The sequence below is a fragment of the Artemia franciscana genome, chromosome 13 (genome assembly GCF_032884065.1).
Source record: "Artemia franciscana chromosome 13, ASM3288406v1, whole genome shotgun sequence".
In the NCBI taxonomy this organism is placed as follows: domain Eukaryota; kingdom Metazoa; phylum Arthropoda; class Branchiopoda; order Anostraca; family Artemiidae; genus Artemia; species Artemia franciscana.
The window spans coordinates 6276118-6299965 of record NC_088875.1 but is presented as its reverse complement, the minus strand read 5'-3'; the positions used below and the strand labels follow the sequence as shown (position 1 = coordinate 6299965).

The 23848-nt window shown below is 37.8% G+C and overlaps 1 protein-coding gene across 1 annotated transcript in view; it reads right to left on the bottom strand.

The window, feature by feature from the left end:
- LOC136034446 (leucine-zipper-like transcriptional regulator 1) overlaps window positions 1-18923 on the bottom strand; it is a 187701-nt gene extending 168778 nt beyond the window's left edge. Inside the window, exon 1 of the mRNA XM_065715626.1 lies at window positions 18743-18923. Coding sequence (XP_065571698.1) covers window positions 18743-18882 — 140 coding nt within the window. The 5' untranslated portion in view covers window positions 18883-18923. The remainder of the gene's footprint in view (window positions 1-18742) is intronic.
- Between the last annotated feature and the right edge of the window lie 4925 nt (window positions 18924-23848).

Genomic DNA, 23848 nt, shown 5'->3' with positions numbered 1-23848 from the left:
ATATGCAATAATACGCACTTTAGAAAACTTGTGACGAAACTAAACATTTACCCTAAACTGAAATAAACTAACGAAAGAGGGGGGGGGGTAGTGTCAGATAAACCACCCTGATGTTTGGAAAGACCATAAAATAATTTGTTACTTAGGCCATGTAACATACCAAACAGTCGAGCTGTTAGCTGAATGTACGATCTGACCAAACCGGTTTCATAGCCACAAGGACAAATGACGGGAGACAGGATGCATTGGACTTGTATGATTTGCGCCAAATATGTGTACATCAGGGGGGTGGGGGTAAGGTTAGATTTTTAACCCATTTCTGAGATATATTCTCTCCCTCCCCCCCCCCCTAATTTGCAAATATATAGCCCAAATTATACTATTGTATAAACTAAAGTATTATATTTACATCATGTTTTGGTGTATTTCATTATGATTAACGTAACTACACTTCTTGAGTGTGTTAGGTATAATACATAAGTACCAGTAATTTTCTTTCAAAAGGCCACAGACTAATAGAACCAATTTTCGTTGTTTTTTAAGTTAATCACCCCCCCCCCTAAAAAACGAACCAAGAGCCTGTGTATGTACCTGCAGTCTTTTGAGTCTGCAAGGCTATCGAAATATTCAACACCCGACTTTAGAATAATATCAAAAATGATTACCTTGCCGTTTTGAATTATCGATACCGTTCTTTATAGGTAGGAATTTTTTCCTACATTTCAGTTACAATTTTATCCTTATCTTTTGACATAGATTCTTTGAATGACCTGCTCATCAAATTCATGGAAAACGTTTTAACTACGTATTTAAATTGCGCATTTGAAAAGGCGGCCTTTGAAACAGGTGAGCAATAACTGGGGTCCGCGTTGTCTGTGCCCAAAGGACTGGGAACTAATTAAAAGTCAATAGCTAAGTTAATGAATATAAAATCATCATTGATAACTGTGACAGTGTAAAAATATTTTCCCTTTACTGTGCTAACTGCATAGATGACTGGAACAGTTACATCCGCAGGACTTTGCTTCTTAGGGAATTCCAATTTCGTCAGCAATAGTTACAGCTTAGGGGTATAAGCCTAGAGAAGGAAACATGTTAAGAAAACATTTCATAATACGCACAATAGCTGTAGCTAACACCTTTTGCATGGATCCCCCCTATACTTTACCGCCAACCTACCTTCCCCTAAAAAGCAAATATATAGTCCAAATTATATAAAACCAATGCATTCTGTCACCCATCACTTGTTTTCCGGTTCTTCTTTTAAACAGTTAATTCAATTAATAAGTACAAGGTATGAAACAAGAGAGACGCATTGGGAGAATAGAGGGGAAATATATAATTTCGACTGTATATTTACACATTAAGGGGGGGGGGGGTAAAATATAGGGGGTTCCATGCAAAATCTGTTTGCTACAATTGTTATGCATATTGTATTCTTATCATGCTTCCTTCTCAAACATGTTTCTTTCTTAACTCGTAAGTTAAAAATACCTCATTTTTCTAATCTTTCAGAATTAACCCTCGCCCCCACTCCCCCAAAGAGAGCGGATCCGTCCCGGTTATGTCAATCACGTATCTAGGACTTGTGCTTATTTTCCCCCCCTAGGGGGGAAAATAATTTAGGTCCCCCCTCAATTCCCCCCAATGTCACCGGATCCAGTTAGGATTAGAAATAAGAGCTCTGAGACACGATATACTTCCAAACTCCAAATTTCATTAAGATCCTATCACTCCTTCGTAAGTTAAAAATACCTCATTTTTCTAATTTGTGCAGAATTAACCCTCCCCAACTCCCCCAAAGAGAACGGATCCGTTGCGGTTATGTCAATCACGTATCTAAGACTTGTGCTTATTTTTCCCACCAAGTTTCATCCCGATCCCTCCACTCTAAGCGTTTTCCAAGATTTTAGGCCCCCCCCTCAATTCCCTCCAATGTCACCAGATCCAGTCGGGATTTAAAATAAGAGCTCTGAGACACGATATGCTTCCAAATTTCATTGAGATCCGATCACTCCTTCGTAAGTTACAAATACCTCATTTTTTCTATTTTTTCGGAATTAACCCTAGCCCCCCCCCCCCAACTCCCCAAAACATAGAAGATCCGTTCCGGTTATGTCAATTATGTATCTAGGACTTGTGCTTATTTTTCCCATCAAGTTTCATCCCGATCCCTCCACTCTAAGTGTTTTCCAAGATTTTAGGTTTCCCCCCTCCAACTCCCCCCAATGTCATCAGATCCGGTCGGGATTTAAAATAAGAGCTCTGAGACACAATATCATTCCAAACATCAAATTTCATTAAGATCCAATCACCCGCTCATAATTTAAAAATACTTCATTTTTTCTATTTTTTCCGAATTAACCGGCCCCCCACTCCCCCCCCCCCCAGAGGGTCAAAGCGGGAAAATTTCTAAATTTCTAAACTCCCCCCCTCCCAGATGGTCAAATCGGGAAAACGACTATTTCTAATTTAATCTGGTCCGGTCCCTGATACTCTTGCCAAATTTCATCGTCCTAGCTTACCTGGAAGTGCCAAAAGTAGCAAAACCGGGACCGACAGACAGACAGACAGACAGACAGAATTGGTTATTGCTATATGTCACTTGGTTAAAACCAAGTGCCATAAAAACTAAAAAAAAGGAGAAAAACTAAAAAAATAAAAATTAAAAAATAAAAAACAACCAAAAAAGAAAAAACTAAAAAAGAAAAAACTAAAAAAAAGAAAAACTAAAAAAGAAAAAAAACTAAAAAAAAGACACAAATTACGACCGAGATACCGGGACACAGGGAATATAAATGACGACCGGGACACTCAAAGAGAAATTACTAGACTGGGACACCGGGACACAGGGAATATAAATGACGACCGGGACATAGGGACACAACTACAACGGGGACGCCGGGGGGGGGCAGGGGGATATATAAATGACGACGGGGACACAGGGAATGTTCGATTAGCAATCACCATCAATAAAGCTCAAGGGCAATCATTAGAAAAAATGCGGTATAGATCTGAATACGGATTGTTTTTCCCATGACAATTATATGTTGCATGTTCAAGAGTCGGTAAACCTGACAATCTATTTATATGCACAGACAATGGGACAGCGAAGAATGCTGTATATTCGCAAGTTTTACGTAGTTAAAAATATATAGTATATATATATATATATATATATATATATATATATATATATATATATATATATATATATATATATATATATATATTCACAGGTGTGACACAGGGACACAACTACAATGGCGCATAACTAATATGGCACGCAACGACTTACGCGCGCGGGGGGGCTTGGGGGTTGGCTTGCGAAGCGCCTCCATCAAATTGGTGTATACAAATTGTTGTTTATCATGGTGGATAACTTTGCTTCTGATCCTATTTAGCCATCTGTAGGAGGGCATATCTCCGGCCGGCCGCGTTTTCTGGCGCTTTTCAATCATTTGCAGTGCTTCCTACAATAGCCAGGGCTTCATTGAAGACATCTTGCCACCAACGGTATTAGCGATAACCTCTAGTACACCGTCTTTAAATGTCTGCCAGAACGTGTCCAGGTACACAAATGTATTCAGGCATTCAAACCTTTTCTGAATTTCAATTGAGTACTTTTGGCGGAATGCCTCAATTTTTGTTTCTGGTTGTCCAACTTTGGCTGGTGTTGTCCTGAAGGCTGGCCTTTAAGATACAGACAGAAGTTCGCGGCAACTAATTGATGGTCGTTATTCTCTAACTTAGAGGAACAATATGTTCTAAAATTCTTAACTGATGAGCACCATCTTTGGGGGAATGTGATATAGTCTATCATCGTCTACGTTCGCCCGTCATTGCTATACCATGTTGGCTTATAGATGTCTTTCCTTTGAAAAAGGGGGTTGGCAATGACCAGTTCGTGCATAGCGGACAATCGGGTCCCATTTTCACTTCAAGGGTCAGAGGTAACCAGTCCAACTATAAATTTAAAAGCTCCACTGGGGTTAGATACAAATGCAATGGAATCGCCCACCACGAGAGAAAAAACGTGAGGGGAAATCTGAGATAGAGCAGATATCAGAGCTGAGTAGAACTTTCGCCCACTGGGAAACACTTGTTGATGTGCAGCATACTATAATCGACATCGTGCCATGCTTGTCGTTGAAGCAGGCAGTGAGTAGTCAATCTGATATCGGGATGTTAGACATAAAGAGAGATTTCTTCGCCTTCTTGTTTAGGAGCAGTCATACACTGCAGCTTCTACTAGAGGTTTGGCCTGACCAAATCATCGTGTAGCCTGTAATTGCGATTTCTTCATCACCTGATCCCGTCAGGTGTATTTCTGTCATTCCAAGTATGTCTATCCTGCATCTCAAGCCCTAGAACTTCTTTGGAATCCGGGTTTTTCATGGTTAAGATATTCCAGGTGGCTATTCTCACCCCACCTTGGTCAGCAAGGTTCAAAGGATATCCGGGGGTATTCCAAGGTCATAATGGATGATAACCAATAAGATCCGGGGCTTAAGTAACATTACTTTTTATTGCAAATATTTTCAGGTTCTGATTAAGAAACCCCGTGGGTGGGATCAACCTACACCCAAGAGGCTGGGGAGCCTTGTTCAGAGCGATTATTTTCCCAAGGGATTGTCACTTATCTGAACAAACTCACTAAAGATAGTTAATGCTGACCCTGTCAACATTTCATTAGCAGCGAAATAGCGCTGCCTTAGTAAAGAGCAATGTGGGCACAATGTATTTTTTTGTTTTTGTTTAGACCAGTGCAATTCGTATCACAGGAGTTGTGGTAGAAATTTCATTAAAGGTTCTTTGAACTGGAAATTGAAAGGGCTAGTGCCCTTTTTAACAGTCAAAAGTGATTGGAGGGCAACTAACCCCCCTCCCACACCCACCAATTCCCCAAACATATCCAATAAAAATTTTTAAAAAACCATTTTGTTCAACATAGTTGAAAGATCCAGAAATTATGGATTTAAATTTGACAACCCACAGCAATCAGGGCAAGGGATATAAGTTATGTCCTGGGGAATTTAAAGTTTATATAGAAAGGATGATCGTATAAACTTTGTAGGGGCTCATTGGATTGGTAATCAAAAGTTCTAGAGCCATTTTTAGGATTCAGAGTGATTGGACGGTGGATACCCCCTCCATACCCCGTGTTTTACAGATATACATCGGATAGAAATTTTGGGAGGACCTTTGGTTGTCTTAGAAGCTTCAAAAAGAGCTCATTCGATTGAAAATGGAAAGGGCATAGTGTCCTTTTTAATATTCGAAAGTGATTGGAGGGCAACTAAACTCCCTCCCACGCCTACCATTTCCCCAAACACATCCAATCCAAATTTTAGATAACCATTGTGTTCAGTATAGTTGAAAGGTCCTGAAATTTTGTTTTTGAGAGTGGCAACCCCCAGAGCCCTCAGGGCGAGGGTTGTAAGTTATGCCCTGAGGGCATAAAAGGTATAAATAGAATCGGTAATCGTTTAGACTTTGGATGGGGCTCATTGGATTGCTAATAAAAAGTTCTAGGGCCCTTATTAAGATTCAAAGTGATCAGAGGGTAGATACCCCACAACACCTTGTTTTTTCCCGAAATCAGTCTGATAGAAATTTTGAGATGGCCATTTGTTGTAAAAAAAAAAGTTCGAAAACAGCTCATTCAATTGGATATTGAATGAGCCAGTCTCTTTTTTCAACAGTTGAAAGTGATTGGAGGGCAACTAACCCCCCTCCCACATCCACCATTTCCCCAGTCACATTCAATAAAAATTTAGAGGTCGCGATTTCGTTCCACGTCATTGAAAGGTCTGTAGATTATGTCTTAGAGGATTACAAACCCTCCACAGCCCTAAGGGCAAGGGTTGCAAGTTATGCCCTGGGGGCAAATAAGGTATATATAGAACGGGTGATACTATAACCTCTAAAGGGGGGCATATTGGATTGCTAATCAGAAGTTCTAGTGCTCTTTTTAAGTTTCAGAGTGATCGGAAGGTGGAATACCCCTCACACCTCGTATTTTCCCGAAATGCGTCCGATTTTAATTTTGAGATGGCCATTTTTTGTCAAAAAAATGCCGAAAAGGGATTATTTGATGGGAAATTCAAAGAGTCATTGCACTTTTAATAGTCGAAAGTAACTAGAGGGCAACTAACCCCCTTCGCACGCCCACCATTTCCCCAAACTCATCAAATAAAAATTTTGAGATAGGGATTTGGTTAACATAATTAAAAGGTCCGAAAATTATGCCTTTGAGGCATTTGCCACCCCCCCCCCAGCCCTCAGTGCAAGAGTTGTAAGTTGTATCCCGGGTATATAAAGTACATATAGAAAGGGTGATCACATAAACTTGGGAGGGGGTTCATTGGACTCATAATAAGAAGTTTCAGTGCCCTTTTAAAGACTCTGAGTGATCAGAGGGTGGATACCCCCACCACACCTTGTATTTTCCCGAAATACATCTGATAGAAATTTTGAGATGGCCATTTGTTATCATAGAAACTTTGAAAACAGTTCATTCAACTGGAAACTGAAAGGGCTAGTGCCCTTTTTAATAGTTAAAAGTGATGGGAAACCTCCCTCCATTCCCCACCATTTCTCCAAACACATTCAATCACAATTTTGCGACAGCCATTTTGTTCAACATAATTGAAAGGACCAGAAAATATGTCTTTGAGGATGAAAACATCCCACAGCTCTCAGGGCAAGGTAAGTTATGCCTTGGGGGCAAAAGCGTGATTGTATCAACTTCAGAAGGGACTTGTTGGATTGGTAATCAGAAGTTCTAGTTCCCTTTGAAAGATTTAGAATGATTGGAGGGAGGATAGCCCCCCCCCCCAAAGCCTGGGATTTTTCCATAATGCATTCACAGCTCTCAGGGCAAGGTCAGTTATGCCATGGGGGCGTATAAGTTATATATAGAAAGGTTGATTGCATAGACTTCAGAGGGGGTTCATTGGATTGGTGATCACTTTTTAAGATTTAGAATAATCAGAGGAAAGATAGCCCCCCTCCTAATCCTGGGTTTTCCCATAATACATCTTATGGAAATTTTGAAATGGTCATTTGTTGTCATAGAACCTTCGAAAAAGGCTCACTTGATTGGAAATTGAAATGGCTAGTGCCATTTTTATTAGTCAAAAGTGATTGGAGGGGAACAAGACATCCCCCACCCACACCCATCAATTCCCAAAACACATCTAATCTAAATTTCAGGATAGCCATTATGTTCAGTGCAATTGAAATGTCTGGAAATTATGTCTATGACAACCCCCATACCTTCTTAAGACCAAAACATAATTTGCACTTTGCAGAAAAAAATGGCAGTGGATTGTCAATAGTATACATAGACTGACATATATTCCTTAAATTTTCATATTTTTTATTGATTAAAGTTAAAAAATTAAAACATTTTAAACATATTTGGTTTACTTAAATCATACAATAAATAATCAAGTCAAACTCAAACGAGCAAAAATTTCATGAGTAAGGCTGATAACCTCCATACCTTCTCAACCCCTGAACACAATTTGCACTTTGCTGAAAATAAAATATATTTAATTTTTTTTACTTTGTTTTTACTTGTTTAAAATGTTTTAGTAGATATACCAAGCGGGAAGTCCTCCCCCTTGCACTCAAATTACAGTGCGAATGTCCAGGACCCTTTTTAAGAGTAACAACAGATTGGAGGGCAAGCAGCCCTTCTCTCAAGCCCTTTCATTTTCCAAACACATCTAGTCAAAATTTTGAGACAATCATTTTGTTCAGCATAGTTGAACAGTCCAGCAACTACGTCTTTAGGGATATTAGGCATGTCAACCCCCACAATTTTGCAATTGGCCCATTATGCTTCAAAACTAAATGTTTCTTTAAAAATAAAGCAAAAGGCACTGTGTCAATTGATTGCCAATAAAACACCTCGGCAATATATTGAAAACGACTGGGGGTATAAAGTTGAAACTTTGGGCACACTACTACTACTACTTCTGATCTTATAATTTTAATAAATAAAAAGAGAATAAGTGCATCATACACATGACTAGAACACAATTTGCGCTTTACTGAAAAAACAATACGTTTGAAATATTTTCAGCTTTCTTATTGTCATAAATAAAATTTATCCAAAATTAATGAAGAAATGTCAGTGCATGTCAATTTAACCAACAATCCGAGGTCATTCGTTTGTTTTTTTTTTGTTTTTTTTTTTTTTTTTTCAGTAAAGCACAAATTGTGTTCTGGTCTTGAGAAGGCATAGGGGTTATGAGCTCTACTCATGTTAATTTTTGCTCGTTTTCAGTTTGACTTGGCTATTTATTTTAATTCCTGTTCATTTTGAGTTTCATTTATTTATTGATAGTGAGTTGTGGTAGTTTTACACTTTGAAGATTATTCAACTTTATTTTTTCTCAATCTTGGCTTAATGGTGCTCTTTACTTTTATTTGGCAAACTTGTCTTGTGGGAAAAATCTTTGAATTAATTCAAACAAACGCTGGATGTTAAGTTGTCCCATAGAGTCGAAAGTTAACTGGGAAGTAAATGATCATCAAACTGCACATGGTCACTAGCCAACACTGTGAAACTTTATCAATCATCAACAATATCACCCAACGACAGTGTAAATAACTTGTCAATCTATGATTGACAAGTCAATCAGTCAAAAGAACTTGTCAATCTGTCAAAAGCTATGAGGCTTCAAAAAGAAATATCCTTAAATTAACCCTTAAATCCTTAATTTAAAGCAAAAACATTACAGATGTAATGAAGTAAAAATTTTAATATAGTATTCACTTCAGAAAAGAAATGGACCAAAATTATCAGAGTTAAAACAGAATTATATGGATGAATTTTCACATCCTCGCAGCTAGATAAGGTCATCTAGGAATATTCTACTAACATTGTCCCCAACCCTGCATTCAACAGAGATTATTTCAATTATTTACAGCAGCTTATTGAATATGAATAATTATCACATTGTTCCAAATTCAGTTTAAACATTAAAAAAATGCTTTACGAAAGTAAAGACGTTGTAATTGAGTTGGGGCACAAACCCAACCTGCATTATTTTTTACAACCTTTAAGTGGTGTAGTTTTGTTGTTCTATGCCTCCCAGCTGAGCAAATCAACAATTCAAATTAATCACAAGTACATCTTCCCCATTCTTGTGAAAGTAAAAATTATCAACTGACCAGGGGATTAACCTGTGATGTTTTGTTGTAATTGCATAACCTATATCACAGAAATCCAAGATGAAGAAGAAGAAAGAATTATTGGAATATGAATAAGATAGTTAATATTGTCCATTTAATATGCAACAGCAACACTTTAAGAAATTTATATATAAAAAAATTCTTGTGAATGTTCATCTCAATTTATCAGCAGTCAACCCAACCATTTGTACACCTAACCCTTTTCTGGACCACACTGTGATGGTTTTTGTGGATAGTGAAGTCCTCTCTTGAAAAGAGTGCAGATTGTCTGGTATTATATGTTACTTGTGTTACAATTAAAGCTTATTCCAATAGGCAATGCATAGAGCACCCTCCCAAGACCCTGCCCCCAATACTACCAAGAAAGTTCCACATACAACTTGGCAAATAAAGCTCACTATCTCAAAGCTCACATGATGGGTCAAATTCAATGGATATACTGTGGTGGAGGTGAGGGTGTTAGTCACTATCAAAATTGAAAATGAAAAGGACTTTCAAAATAATACCAAAACTTACATAATAGGCTTTTATAGCCCTAATGACCAAACTACAGATGCCTTGAACTTCCTCAGTTATATAAGCAATTCTAATATGCTAAAAAACATAATTATTTGTGGAGATTTTAATACCCGAAGCCTTTTCTAGGGGGATAAGCCAGCAAATAAAGCTTGTAAGTTTATTGAAATTTTGATCTCAAACAATACTGAATTAGCAGTTGCTACCCCTCCAAATCTAAATATATATTCTAACCCCAAAAGTGGTAGATTCTCCACAATTGACCTACAAATCATGTTAATGAGCATTTTAAATAAACTATATATAAAGGAAATTGATAACCTTTGCACAGACCACTTTGCCATACTTTCTTCATTAAATGAACCCAATAATAATTAAATCATTAAAATTCTGCCACATAGCCGCAAATATATTAACACTAAAGCAAATTCAACTATGTTCAAAAATAAGCATAATGAAGAATTTTTTACTCTCACCTAGGGATCATATATTTCACTTGCAGCTGACACATATGCTTAAGTTTTGGCATACTAACAGATAAAGATAATCATGCTATCCCCAAGACAACACCCATGAAAACAATCCCTAAACAGACTCCTGCAACATGGTGGAGAAATGAGTGCCAAAATAAATGAAGAACAAGAAGGCAGCTAGGGGAATGTAGTGATTATGATTGCTTTGCTTCGCTTTGCTAGTGCTTGTGTTTATTCTTGCTGTGTGTGCTATGCTTGCTGATATTGCTTTTTCTTTATAGGAGCTTGGGTTAAATAAATGCATTAATCACAATTGTTGCATGGTGTCAGAAGTGGGATCTTGGCATTGAAATCTAACAGCACTATGGAAGTCCAACAGCCATCCATCAACTGGGATGCCACCTCCTTGGCAGATGAATGGAATCAATTTGAACAGCATGCCCGGTTGATGCTTATAGGACTGCTGGCAGAAAAGACAGAAAAATCTCAGTGTGCCTACCTGCTTATCTGGATGGGAGAAAAGGGACGAGAGATCTTCAATACTTTCGAAATGGAAAAGAGTGAAGCCAACAAAATTGAACCCCTTATCAAATACTTTAAAGACTATGCAAGCCCAAAGAAAAACACTGTGTTTGCAAGATACATCTTCCAGAAGAGGGACCAGTTAGAAAACGAATGTATTGAAAGGTACATCAAGAATTAAAAACATTGGCCAAACCATGTCTGCACACAGAACAAGATGAAATGATTCGTGACCGAATTGTCTGTGGAATTCGAAACCAAGCTGTTCGAGAGAAACTGTTAGCGGAAGGTGACTCATTAACTCTTGAGAGTGCAGTGTCAAGATGTAGAACCTACAAAACAACCCAAGCTCAGCTAAAATCATTCAGTGGTAATAAACCAATATCTATCAAGCAGGAAGTTGATGCAATCACACGTGGTCCAAGCCGATATAGCTTCCAAAATCAGAAAGCTTCTATTAATAACCACACCAAGCGTAGAGAATGATATTTTTGTGGTGGATCTTACTCGACCAATCATGCATGTCCAGCGAAGGGGAAAATATGTACACAGTGCAAGAAGCCAAACCATTTCGCAAGGGTCTGTCGCAGCAACAAACGTAAACATCATTGATGAAGAAACTGAGTCATTCAGAGAGGCAGTCGATGATCAAGAAACAATTTTCCTGTATGCCATTGACAAAGGTAGTGGCAAAGATGAAGCCCTTGTCCCACTGACCTTAAACAACCAGCTTTCAGTCAACTTTAAAATTGACACAGGAGCCCAAGCAAATGTCCTTCCCAAAAACATTTTCGACAAGCTTGACCCAAAACCGAATCTGCAATCAACTAATCAGCGACTGACCAGCTACTGTGGTGCTAGGATCCCTGTCATTGGCACTTGTGACCTTACCTGCAGCCACAAACAGTATCCTAGGGGTGCTCACAGATTCTATGTAGTCAACTCAGCATCGACCCCAATAGTGGGATATCGATCCAGTATAAACTTGAACCTCATCAAACTGGTACTTAATGTTAATGCAGAACAAACCAGCATAGACAAGAAGTACAAAAGCCTCTTTGAAGGCATTGGCCGACTTGAAGGGGAATGCAACATCCATCTAAAAGATGGGTCCATACCAACCGTCTATCCGGCCAGAAGGGTACCAGAGGCACTAAAAGACAAACTCCAGGACGAACTTAACAGAATGGAAAGAGACAGAATCATTGAAAAAGTCACAGAGCCCACAGAATGGCTAAATTCAATGGTGATGATCAAAAAGAAGAATGGAACTGTAAGGCTATGCATAGACCCAGTAGACCTCAACAAATGCATAAAGCGCCCTTACTATCCCATACCTACCTTAGAACATGTTAGAGTCAAGCTGCATGGTGCAAAGGTGTTCAGCAAAATGGATGCTTGGTCAGGGTACTGGTCATTAGTCCTTTCTGCAACTGCATCTGAGATGACAACATTCAGCACTATATATGGGCGTTATCGATTCCTAAGAATCCCTTTGGCTTACTTTCAGCACAAGATGAGTTCCAGCGCTGTATGGAAGAAGCATTTGAAGGGCTGGAAGGAGCAGCCATCATTATTGATGATATTCTAGTGTATGGAGTAAATCAAGAAGAGCATGATGAAAGACTCCAAGGCGTTATGGAAAGAGCACTAGAAAAGGGTGTTAAATTCAATAAGGATAAATGCAGCTTCAGTGCAAGCAGCGTATGCTATTTTGGGCACGTAATTGGAGCCGATGGCATGAAACCAGACCCAGAAAAACTGAGAGCCATCAAAGAGATGCCCAGACCTCAGAGTCGCGAAGAGCTGCTTACCCTCCTTGGAATGTTGAACTACCTCGCAAAATACATGTACTGTTTTGAATTTTTTTTTCTTAGCTTTTACTGACATATAAAGCGAATTCGGCTCTATAGAGCTTGTGATAGCCTTTTGAAAATAAATATTATCTTATCTCTTATCTCTATCTACATTCCCGACCTGTCTACTAGAAATAAAAGCCTTCGAGACATACTCAAATGTGAGCCATTCTCTTGGAGTCCCAAAAATGACCAGACGCTGGTAGAGCTCAAGCAGTCAATCGTGTCAGGCATCTCCTTCTTCAACTACAAGAGCTTGAATGTGGAGCTGAAAGTTGACGCATCCAGCCATGGCTTGGGAGCAAACCTCTGTAGTGATGGAGAGGTAGTAGCATATGCGTCCTCTGCACTTAGCAAAACCAAGCAAAAGTACTCCCAACTTGAAAAGGAGCTGTACGCTATTGTCTATGGATGCAAACACTTTCACCACTACCTCTATGGGAGACGAGTCAACGTAATCATTGATCACCACCCACTTGAGACAATAGTCAGAAATCCTATCCATAAGGCCCCTCCAAGGGTACAGAGACTAATGCTACAACTCCAACCATACGATCTTCATCTGCAATTCCGGCCAGGTTCAGAAATACCGATCGCCGACGCTCTTTCTCGTCTCCACCTTCCGGATGTCGATGAGAAACTAGCAACAGAAATAGACGTGTATGTTCATCAGATCTCTAGACATCTTCCTGTAAGTGATGAGAAAATCCTACGAATCCAGGAAGAAACTTCCAAAGAGAGCCAACTCAGGATTCTGGCGAAAACAATCCATGAAGGCTGGCCAAAAAGCAGAAAAACATGCCAGTCAGAGGCACATCCGTTCTGGAATATCCAGCATGAACTGTCAACAAACAAAGGGATCATCTTCAAAGGCGAGAGATTGGTCATACCCAAGATATTACAGCCAGACATCCTGAGACAACTCCACGCTGCTCATCTTGGAGTAGAAAAGACCAAACAAAGAGCCAGAATGCTGGTTTATTGGCCTGGCCTGAATGCAGACATTGAGCAGTATGTCCGTAGTTGCCAAACATGTGCTAGAAACAGGCCATCAAACCAAAAAGATCAGTCACGAAATACCATGTCTTCCTTGGCAAAAAGTCGCATCCGACCTATTCACGCTCAACAATGATGACTATCTTGTAACAGCGGACTATCATAGCCGCTTTTTCGAAGTAGACAAACTCAGCTCCACTACGTCAAAAGCCATGATCTCCAAACTCAAATCTCATTTCGCCAGATATGGCATCCCATCTATACTAATATCTGACAATGGCCCTCAGTACTCTTTGGTTGAATTCCAAGATTTTGCCAGGACATGGGGATTCACTCACAGAACATCAAGTCCAATCTACCCCCAGTCCAACAGCCTTGTGGAAAAGACTGTCCAGACAGCAAAGAGCCTCATGACGAAGGCATCAGAAAATGGTGAAGACCCATACTTGGGACTGCTCGAATACAGGAACACACCCGTGGATGGACTAGCGTCGCCGTCCCAGCTTCTGATGTGTCGTCAATTGAGGACACTTCTGCCATCTACCACTGACCACCTAAAAAAGAAAGTGGTCAGAAATCACAAGTTTTTGGAGAAACGCACAGCTCTCCAGAGACAACAGAAGTGTCAGTATGATGCGACGTCTAGGCCTCTTCCGTCAGTAGAAGTAGGGAAATCAGTATACATGCAGAAGACGCCAGGTGGCAAATGGAGCCCAGCAAGAGTAATTGCCCAGTCTGAGGCCCCTTGATCCTATGTAGTTGAGACAGACGACGGGTCTGTCATAAGACGGAATAGAGTTCACCTCTCAAGCAGCCTTGGCATTGACTCGGAGACTAGAGACCTTGGCGGACCAACTGTCATATCTTTGACCCCATTCTCTACTCCAAACAAAGAAATTCCAGCTCAAAAATCACTGTCACCACCCGGAAATAAGCTCAGCAGATCACCGCTGCGCTCCTCAGCACCACTAGACTGAATGGAGACAGAGCTCACCTCATCTGAAGCCTCAATTCAGCTATGTGGAGCAGCACCTCTCCCCCAAGTTGGTGCAAGAACACAATCCACAAGAGTGATCAACCTGCCAAAGAGATTGAACCTGTAAATAGTTGTGTGAAGTGAAAAGTATGCAATGTGTATACCAGGAGTACATATGAGAGAAGTGAGCCTAGCGCCTTCTCGTACTTGTTAAAAAAAAAAAAAAAAGAAAAAAAAAGTGTTAAGCATGATAGTAGATTTTACTAGTGTAACAAACCTTATGTGTACTTAGAATACACAATAGAGAAGCAAGCCCAGCGCCTTCTTGGGATGTAAATAAATTTAGTGATATCTTAGATAGTGATGATATGGTGCAGTACTAGTGTATTGTGAACCAATTAGTTTAAAGTGAAAAGAAGGGAGATGTAGTGATTATGATTGCTTTGCTTTGCTAGTGCTTGTGTTTATTCTTGCTGTGTGTGCTATGCTTGCTTATATTGCTTTTTCTTTATAGGAGCTTGGGTTAAATAAATGCATTAATCACAATTGTTGCAAGGAATATATCTAAAAAAAAACATCTCTGCTAAATATTTAAATAAATTTTTAACAGAGGCTAATCTCAAGAGGACTATAATAAATGCTAAATATAATTATTGGAATAATTTTGCAAATAGTCTTTCCAGAGATATGCTGATTATATATAAACTCATAAGCCACATATGTGGGGGAAAAAATCCCCCAACCCACTCCAGTATGAGCTATTACATAATAATATACATTAGGATAATCACAGTGAACTGGAAAACTTAGTTGCAACTCTTTTCTCAAATAGGCTAACATCAAATAATATCAGTATCACCACTCCAATCTTGATAAATCCCATATACAAGGCTTACCCAAGCTTAGAGTATATAAGCCACCCATTCTCAATTCATGAACTGAATAGGCCTAGTGAAATACAACACATTAGGGGTTAGGCTGTTAGTAGCTACAATTAAGGCAAAGAAAGACACTTCTTCCACGAAGTGGCTTAGTTTCTGTTAACCCCCAAACCATTGGATTTCAAACATCTTATTCCTATTGAAAAAAAAAAATGGTGTAGTCAACCTATAGCTTTATGTCTCCTCCAAATGTGGAGAACTACAAGTGAATTTTTGCAATCATTGATCAAGACAAAAATCACCCATCCACAGTAGTATAGACTGCACGTACAGAAGAAGAAGCTGCAACCCATTGCAGTGCAGACAGCATGCACAGAAGAAGAAGCTGTAACCCAATGCAGTCCAGACGGCTTGCACAGAAGATGTGCATGCTGTCTGGACTATTACAGAAGTATTCTACTAACAGGTATCCCTTACAAGTGGCTTTAAACTGGCAATTTATTCATTTTTCAATCTACTATATATTAAGCTTCACAAAAACCAATTTTTTGATTGCATTTCTTTTCAATAAAAAGTTGAAAAGACAGAAAGGTGATCAGTCAAGAACTAATCTGTTACCTTGTTTGCTTTTTTTTATTCCAAGTAATTGAAATTTGTAGTTTGATTATAATCATTTTGAATTAAAATTTGGTTTAAACAATCAATGCAGTGCAAAAAGTTAGAAACATGATGTTTAAGCTTTAAGATAAGCCTTGGCTATTCTTGAGAAAATCTTGACAAAATTTTGTTATAACAAAGTGAAAAAGGAGCCTAAACACTCTCCTGCACTTTTTTGTAGCTACCTTAGCAGCAGAAAGACAGGTAAAAATCTTATATCCATTTATCACTTGACCTAGTAAATCTCACTCAACAGGACCAACATTCTACTAACAGGTATCCCTTACAAGTTTCTTTAAAGAGGCAATTTGTTCATTTTTCTACCTACCATATATTCAGCTCCACAAAAACCAATTTTTTATTTCATTTCTTTTCATTAAAAAGTTGAGAAGATAGAAAGGCAATCTGTCAAGAACTAATCTGTTACCTTGTTTTTTTTTTTATTCCAAGCAATTGAAATTTCTGGTTTGATTATAATCATTTGAATTAAAATTAGGTTCAAACAATCAATTTAGGGCAAAAAGTTAGAAACATGATGTTTAAGCTTTAAGATAGGCCTTGGCTATTCTTGAGAAAATCTTGACAAAATTTTGTTATAACAAAGTGAAAAAGGAGCATAAGCACTGTCCTGCACCTTAGCAGCAAAAAGACAGGCAAAAATGTTGTATTCATTTATCACTTGACCTAGTAAATTTCATTCAATGGTACCAAAATTTTACTAACAGGTATCCCTTACATATATTCTACCTTTCTACCTACCATATATTCAGCTCCACAAAAAAACAATTTTTTTTTTCATTTCTTCTCATTAAAAAGCTGACAAGATAGAAAGGCAATCAGTCAAGAACTAATCTGTTACCTTGTTTTTTTTTTTTTTATTCCAAGCAATTGAAATTTCTGGTTTGATTATAATCATTTGAATTAAAATTAGGTTCAAACAATCAGTGTAGTGCAAAAAGTTAGAAACATGATGTTTAAGCTTTAAGATAAGCCTTGGCTATTCTTGAGAAAATCTTGACAAAATTTTGTTATAACAAAGTGAAAAAGGAGCCTAAGCACTCTCCTGCACTTTTTTGTAGCTACCTTAGCAGCAGAGACAGGTAAAAATCTTATATCCATTTATCACTTGACCTAGTAAATCTCACTCAACAGGACCAACATTCTACTAACAGGTATCCCTTACAAGTTTCTTTAAAGAGGCAATTTGTTCATTTTTCTACCTACCATATATTCAGCTCCACAAAAACCAATTTTTTATTTCATTTCTTCTCATTAAAAAGTTGAGAAGACAGAAAGGCAATCTGTCAAGAACTAATCTGTTACCTTGTTTGTTTTTTTTTATTCCAAGCAATTGAAATTTCTGGTTTGATTATAATCATTTGAATTAAAATTAGGTTCAAACAATCAATGTAGTGCAAAAAGTTAGAAACTTGATGTTTAAGCTTTAAGATAAGCCTTGGCTATTCTTGAGAAAATCTTGTTATGACAAAGTGAAAAAGGAGCCTAAGCACTGTCCTGGACCTTAGCAGCAAAAAGACAGGCAAAAATTTATTCATCTATCACTTGATCTAGTAAATTTTATTCAACAGAACCAAAATTCTACAAACAGGTATACTTTACAAGTGGCTTTAAACTGGCAATTTATTCATTTTTCTACCTAGCATTTTGATTGCATTTCTCTTGAAATTTAAAAAAAAATAGATAAAAAATTAATAGAAAATTAATAGAAAAATAGAAAAAATTTAAAATTCTATCCTTTAGCCTATGAAGAGGTACTGTAATGGTCCTATGTCTTTATTTTGTGTTCTAACAATATCTATGTTGCTAGTAAGGATATGAGAAAAGATAGCCTAACTGTTATGCTTAGTATTTTTTATAAACTCTGCCAGTGAGACTGAATAAAATTCTAAATTTCTTATTACAGTATGTTAGTTAATTTATTAAGGGAACATAACAGCAAGACAAACTTTAAGGCTATCACAAAATTTTTAACTTTTCTTTTCTTTGGTTTCATCTTTCCTCTTAAACTGAAACAACTTTTACCTTTGAGAGGAAATTAATTATTAATTTCTAAACTATGACAAAAGTACTTGGGCCAATGATCTTTTATCTTTTTTTAATAAAACATTGTTGGCTTGCCTTTTCCCTTAAAACTATTCATTTCAATTAGATACTTATTTTTACAAACATTTTTAAATTTACAAAGTCAGGTTTCTCAAGGGGCACTGGTGCATCCAGGGGATCCTGGGGTCTGCCCTTTTCTCACATTTTTCTGATATTCTCATTCCTTAATTTTCTGTTTTTCACTTTTTTTGTCAAGAAAATTTGTAAATTTGGTCAATTAGGCCTATTGACACCATTGTCCCCCTAAATTTTGTTTATTGCCCCTTGTTACATCAAGCCCCCTGATATTTTTCCATAGATCCATCCCTGTCAAGGGATAATGATAAATGATCCAGCCTACCTTGAAAACACCATGAGGTCTGATTTGGACTGCACATGGATTTCTGAGAATTTTTTTACTTAAATTGGAAAAGAATCAAGATTATAAAGAGCTACTCTTTGAAAATCTCTCAGCATTTTACTTCGTTTTCCCAAAGTGTTAACACGGGCTCAAAAGGACTAAACATGATAAAGGCCTAGCCTATAATCTACCTTGCACCAACAAATTCATCACATTCTGGCATCCTTCTCCATTTGTGAACGGTCTCAAAAGGACCGAAGTCTAAAGTTAGACATTCGGCTGACTCAGGCCAGGCATGATCAAATGATATTTTTGAACATATTCCAGACATATTCTGAATAAACTTTCTGATTTTTAAATGTGTTGCTCTTGAATGCTGGAATTGCCATCTATAAAATTCTCTAAAACAGATCACAGAAAAACTGAAACATTTTATGGTGGCAATCAACTTGGTGCTTGTACTCGTCTGTCTAATTAACATCCTCGTATTTAACCAAAAGGCACCCAGATTCTCGACCCCTTTTTCATCATTGTAGGGTATATAGATATCTAAATCATATACTTCTTGTCTATAAAACAAGTTTTTTAAAGAAAAATAAAGATCTTCAGTAAGTCAAAAATGAACAGAAATAAAGTCAAATAATAGTCCAAGCGTATAACTACCACAAATCACTCTCAACAAATAGATACAATTTAAAACAAACAGAAATTGCAATAAACAGCCAAGTCAAACTAAAAGCGATTAGAATTATCATGAGCAGTGCTGGTAACCCCCATGCCTTCTCAAGACCAGAACATAACTTGTGCTTTACTGAAAAAAGAGGAAATGACTATGGACGGTTTGATTGACATATATTGATGCATATTCCTTAAAATTTTGATAATTTCGCATTAACAAAAATAAAAAAGTCAAAACATTTGAAACGTATCTTGCCTTAAGTAAAGCGCAAAGGAAGACCTAGTCTTCCAAACCTTTCGCCTACCTAGAACAAAATGGCTATCTCAAAATTTTGATTGGATTTATGTGGAAAAATGGTCATGACAGGGTGATTAGTTGCCCTTCAATTACTCCCGACTAATAAAAATGACACTAGTCCTTTTCATTTCCAACTGAAATAGCACTTTTTTGAAATTTATACAACTCCCTCGATATGTCATAGTCTAAAACACCCCCCCCCCCAAAAAAAAAATATTATGCCCACATCGCTCCAGTCATCCTTTAATTTCGCACGCCCTTCCTTCTTATCTTCCCTAGATTTCTCCAGGTACCCATTTAAAGCTTGTGTCGACACTGGCTGTGCATACAGAGTCACGCTACTGACCCCCGCCCAAACCAAATAACTGGGTATGACAGTGATTGAACTGGATCTGCATAGTTTAATCCTGGGACTCAGGACAACAATGTCACCACATGATGATCATACAACCTGGTAAGTATTATTAAATGAATATTTCAAATAAACATAAATTTTTTTTTGCCCTAAGCCGTTCCTCCTATATTGCTGATACAACTTTTTTACAACCTACGTGTACATGGTGTGTTTTGATTCAATTCAACATCCCCTACGATTTTGAACTTAATACCCTTAGTCTTTATAGTAACAGAAGCATTAGTAATAGTGGTAGCAGTAGAATGCACATAGTGAATTCATTTCCCGCCTCAAAGTACCCTGAAGATTTGAATTTAATACTCTAAACGGTTCTCAAGATACTGTTGATACACCCTTTTGACAACCTGCATGCACTTAGTGTGTTTTGATTTAATTGAAATTTCTATTGAACATTCCCTGAGATTTTCACCCTAATCTCCAATATACGCTTAGCCTTAGTGCCAGTCATAGTACAAATGGTAGCTGTTATTATAGTTGTAGTAGCAGATTGCACATATTGGTTTTTGGTTAATTGAGCATCCCTTCATCATTCTTTTAAAGTTCCTGCTCAATGCATGAAGCGGTTCCTGAGATAGACTCATTTGACAACCTACATGTACACAGTAGGTTTTGATTTAGCTTAATACTCCCGTCAAAATTCCCTGAAAACTTCATTTTAATACCCTTAGCCTTTTTGAACACTAAGGATCAAAAATATTCCCCTTCTAGGGCATTGCTGGCCAAAATGTTTCGGAGAGAGCGAGGAATTTTACCGATTGACTGGTCATTTTTACCGACTGTGATTTCCCAATAATTAGCATAATGCTCGTTTCAAATAAGAAACTTGAGAGCACAGTTCAGACCAAAGTATCGTATAGTCTGAAGAAGAATAGCTCCTTAGTTCAGTCTCTCGAAAAAAGCATGCGTACAACTAGTCCGTGATCTAGTGGAGAAAGAAAAAATACAAGAAGGGAAATACGATGATATGATTCATAAACAAACAGAAATAAAAAATGACATTTTCAATTAAATATACGGATTAAACAGAGAATGAAGAAAATACAACAACAAAACTTCAGTTAAAAGTTCTTGGTTCGGCAGTCTCAAAACACAACATGACGAGGTGATCAAAACAGTCATCTTCCATAGTTGTACGTAAACGTGCCATACCTAGTTTCAGTTTGCTGAAGCTTCTTTTCATCATTGCTAAAGGTGGTGAAACTATAACAAGGCACTGATAAACCTACCAGAGCCGGAAATATAATATATTTAACTGCATAAATTTGAAGGAATAGGGTCTGAAGGATTATGGAATTAATGAATTAATGGCTTTCAACCTCAGTACTGGCCAATAGCTCTAACGTAAGTTCCGTGGGATCTAGGTTTTTCTTAGTTAACATCTTCATGAATTCAAAAAGGCTTTCATAGCTGATGTTCATTATGCCCAGTAGAATTCGATGCGCTGGCTCCAGAAATGACGATTTATTAAAGATTGTATCTTCCCAGCTATTCACTATGGCTCTGAGGATACCATAGAGTTCCTTAGCATAGAAAAATAGCGCTGGATGATTTCCAATCATCCAGCCTATCAGTTCCAGGATTAGGAATATCCTTTGAACAACGAGCACTGTCTGAGCATGTGGATGCCTAGGATGTTGTTTAAGTTGGAACTTGTCTTTGGCTAATAAACCAATTTTTTTCCATAGCTACTTTTGATGGCTTGATTCTTCTCTTTATCTGACAAGCCTCGGACAAGAGTGGACACGTGTCACCTTGAGTTTTGTATTTGCAATCACCGAATCAAGCTTTTGGCAGTAATGCAGAGGTAATTCGATTCTTTTGGTTGCTCACCAAGTGGTTACAAACCACTTGCTCGACAACTAGAATCCATTTAGGCTCTTGGTTTTTGTGAATAATGGCGTACTGATTCATGTACGATAGTCTTTGTCGAATATATTCATACACTCCAACACTTTATTTTACTGGATACGTTCGTATATCTAATTCCTTTGCACTTATATCTAATTTCTTTCATCAATGTATCCCATTACGATTGAGATCAATCATCCAACTCACGTAATTTGCAAAGAAACTGACCTGTGGGTCCCTTCGATGGCCGCTGTCTTTTTTACCACACACAGCTCATAATCTACTAACTACTGACTACTAATCTACTAACTAGCCTGATATAAAACGTGACTGTGACCTTACTGCCATGCGAGTAACTGATACTAGGTGCTACCAAACGAGGCTTTTTGCCAATTCTTTCCAGTCAGTAAAAGTTCAGGATTTGCCAACTGAGATCATTTCTTCATTTAACCGAACAAAAAATTGTGGTGCCATGCGTTGGTAATACCACTGCATTTACCGACCAAGATTGAAATTTTGGCAAATGTCATGTTAGTATTTTCATGCTCTTTATTCAACTGAAAGAAAAGTTATGATGCTGTCCGTAAAATTACTGAACCAATCGACACAACCGCTAAATTTACCAACAAATTTTTTATTGAATCGAATGGAAAATTGTGGTGCTGTCCGTAAAATCACTGAACGATTAAGTATAGCCTCTATATTTACCGACCGAAATTATGGTAAATAAAAATTTTGGCACCGTCCATAATTCTGCGACACAGGTCGGTAAAACCGCTGCATTTACAAAACTAGATTGAAATTTCATTAGATATCAGGTCCGTATTTTCATGCTATTTATTTAACCAAATGGAAAATTGTAGCAGAATCTATAAAATCACTACACGAATTGGTAAGACCACTGGATTTACCGACCGAGGTTTCGGTATATGCCATGTCAGTATTTTCATGCACTTTATTCAACCAAGTGAAAAATTGTGATACCATCCGTAAAATCACGAGATGAATCAGTAAAATTGCAAAGTTTATCGATCAGGATCCAGATTTTGGTAGATAAAATGTCAGTTTTATCGGGGTGTTTATTTAACCTTTACTTAAATGGTGATTTTACCTACTCATTTTTTACCGAGTGGCAAAAAACGTTAGGGGAGGTTGACCCTCTTTCATGTGTGACGGCTCTAACCCCCTTTCTCAATAAAATGCTATTTCTTAAGAATAGTCAAGTTGCATAGCTTACAGTCCCTAACTCAATGGCTGTGGAGTCTTGGCTTCCCCAGAGGCATATTTATGCGACCTTTCAAACGTAGAACAAAATGGCTATTTGAGTTTTTTATCGGATGCCTTTTGAGAAATAAGGGGCGTGGGTGGGAGGGGGCTGCTTGCAAAGAAATTACTTTTGAATCTTAAAAAGGGCACTTGAAGTTTTACTTTCCGATCGTATCAGCCCCTCCCTCAAAGTTCTCACGACAACTCCTTCCTTACAAAAAAAAAATTAAATACATAGGGCCCCCTTCACTCTTTACTATTGCACTGCCTGTGATAGATTTGAACGACCTAGTCGGATGGAATCCCCACACCTTAACCGCTCTTTCGCTAGGCATGTAGCTGGAAAGTGTTGTCGTCACCACTTTGATGCAGTGGGGTTAAATTCCCAAGGGTGGTCAAATTCCTCAGAGTGGTTACGCTAGCAAGGAGGGAAACGGTTCATCAATCATCAGCCTAAACCGCACATCGGCCATAATTTGGAAGAGCTTCGTCTTACGCCGTGATTTTCACCTTGGCGTCCTCAGGCAGAACTGGGACTGTAATAATGGTATATAGTAATATACATTTTAATAGATTAAGTAAATACATCTTAATTTTAAGTCAATTCTATATTTGTAGGCGCCAGTAATTCATGAATTATTTTAAAGAAAATGAAAACTACTTATATATTTTAATATGATGATTTCCTTTTCTACCAACAAATACAACCTGTTGTTGCATTTATTTCTTAAAAACCTTGATTGTATCACGTTAAAATCACCTGATTCTAAGATAATGTTGAAAACAACCAGA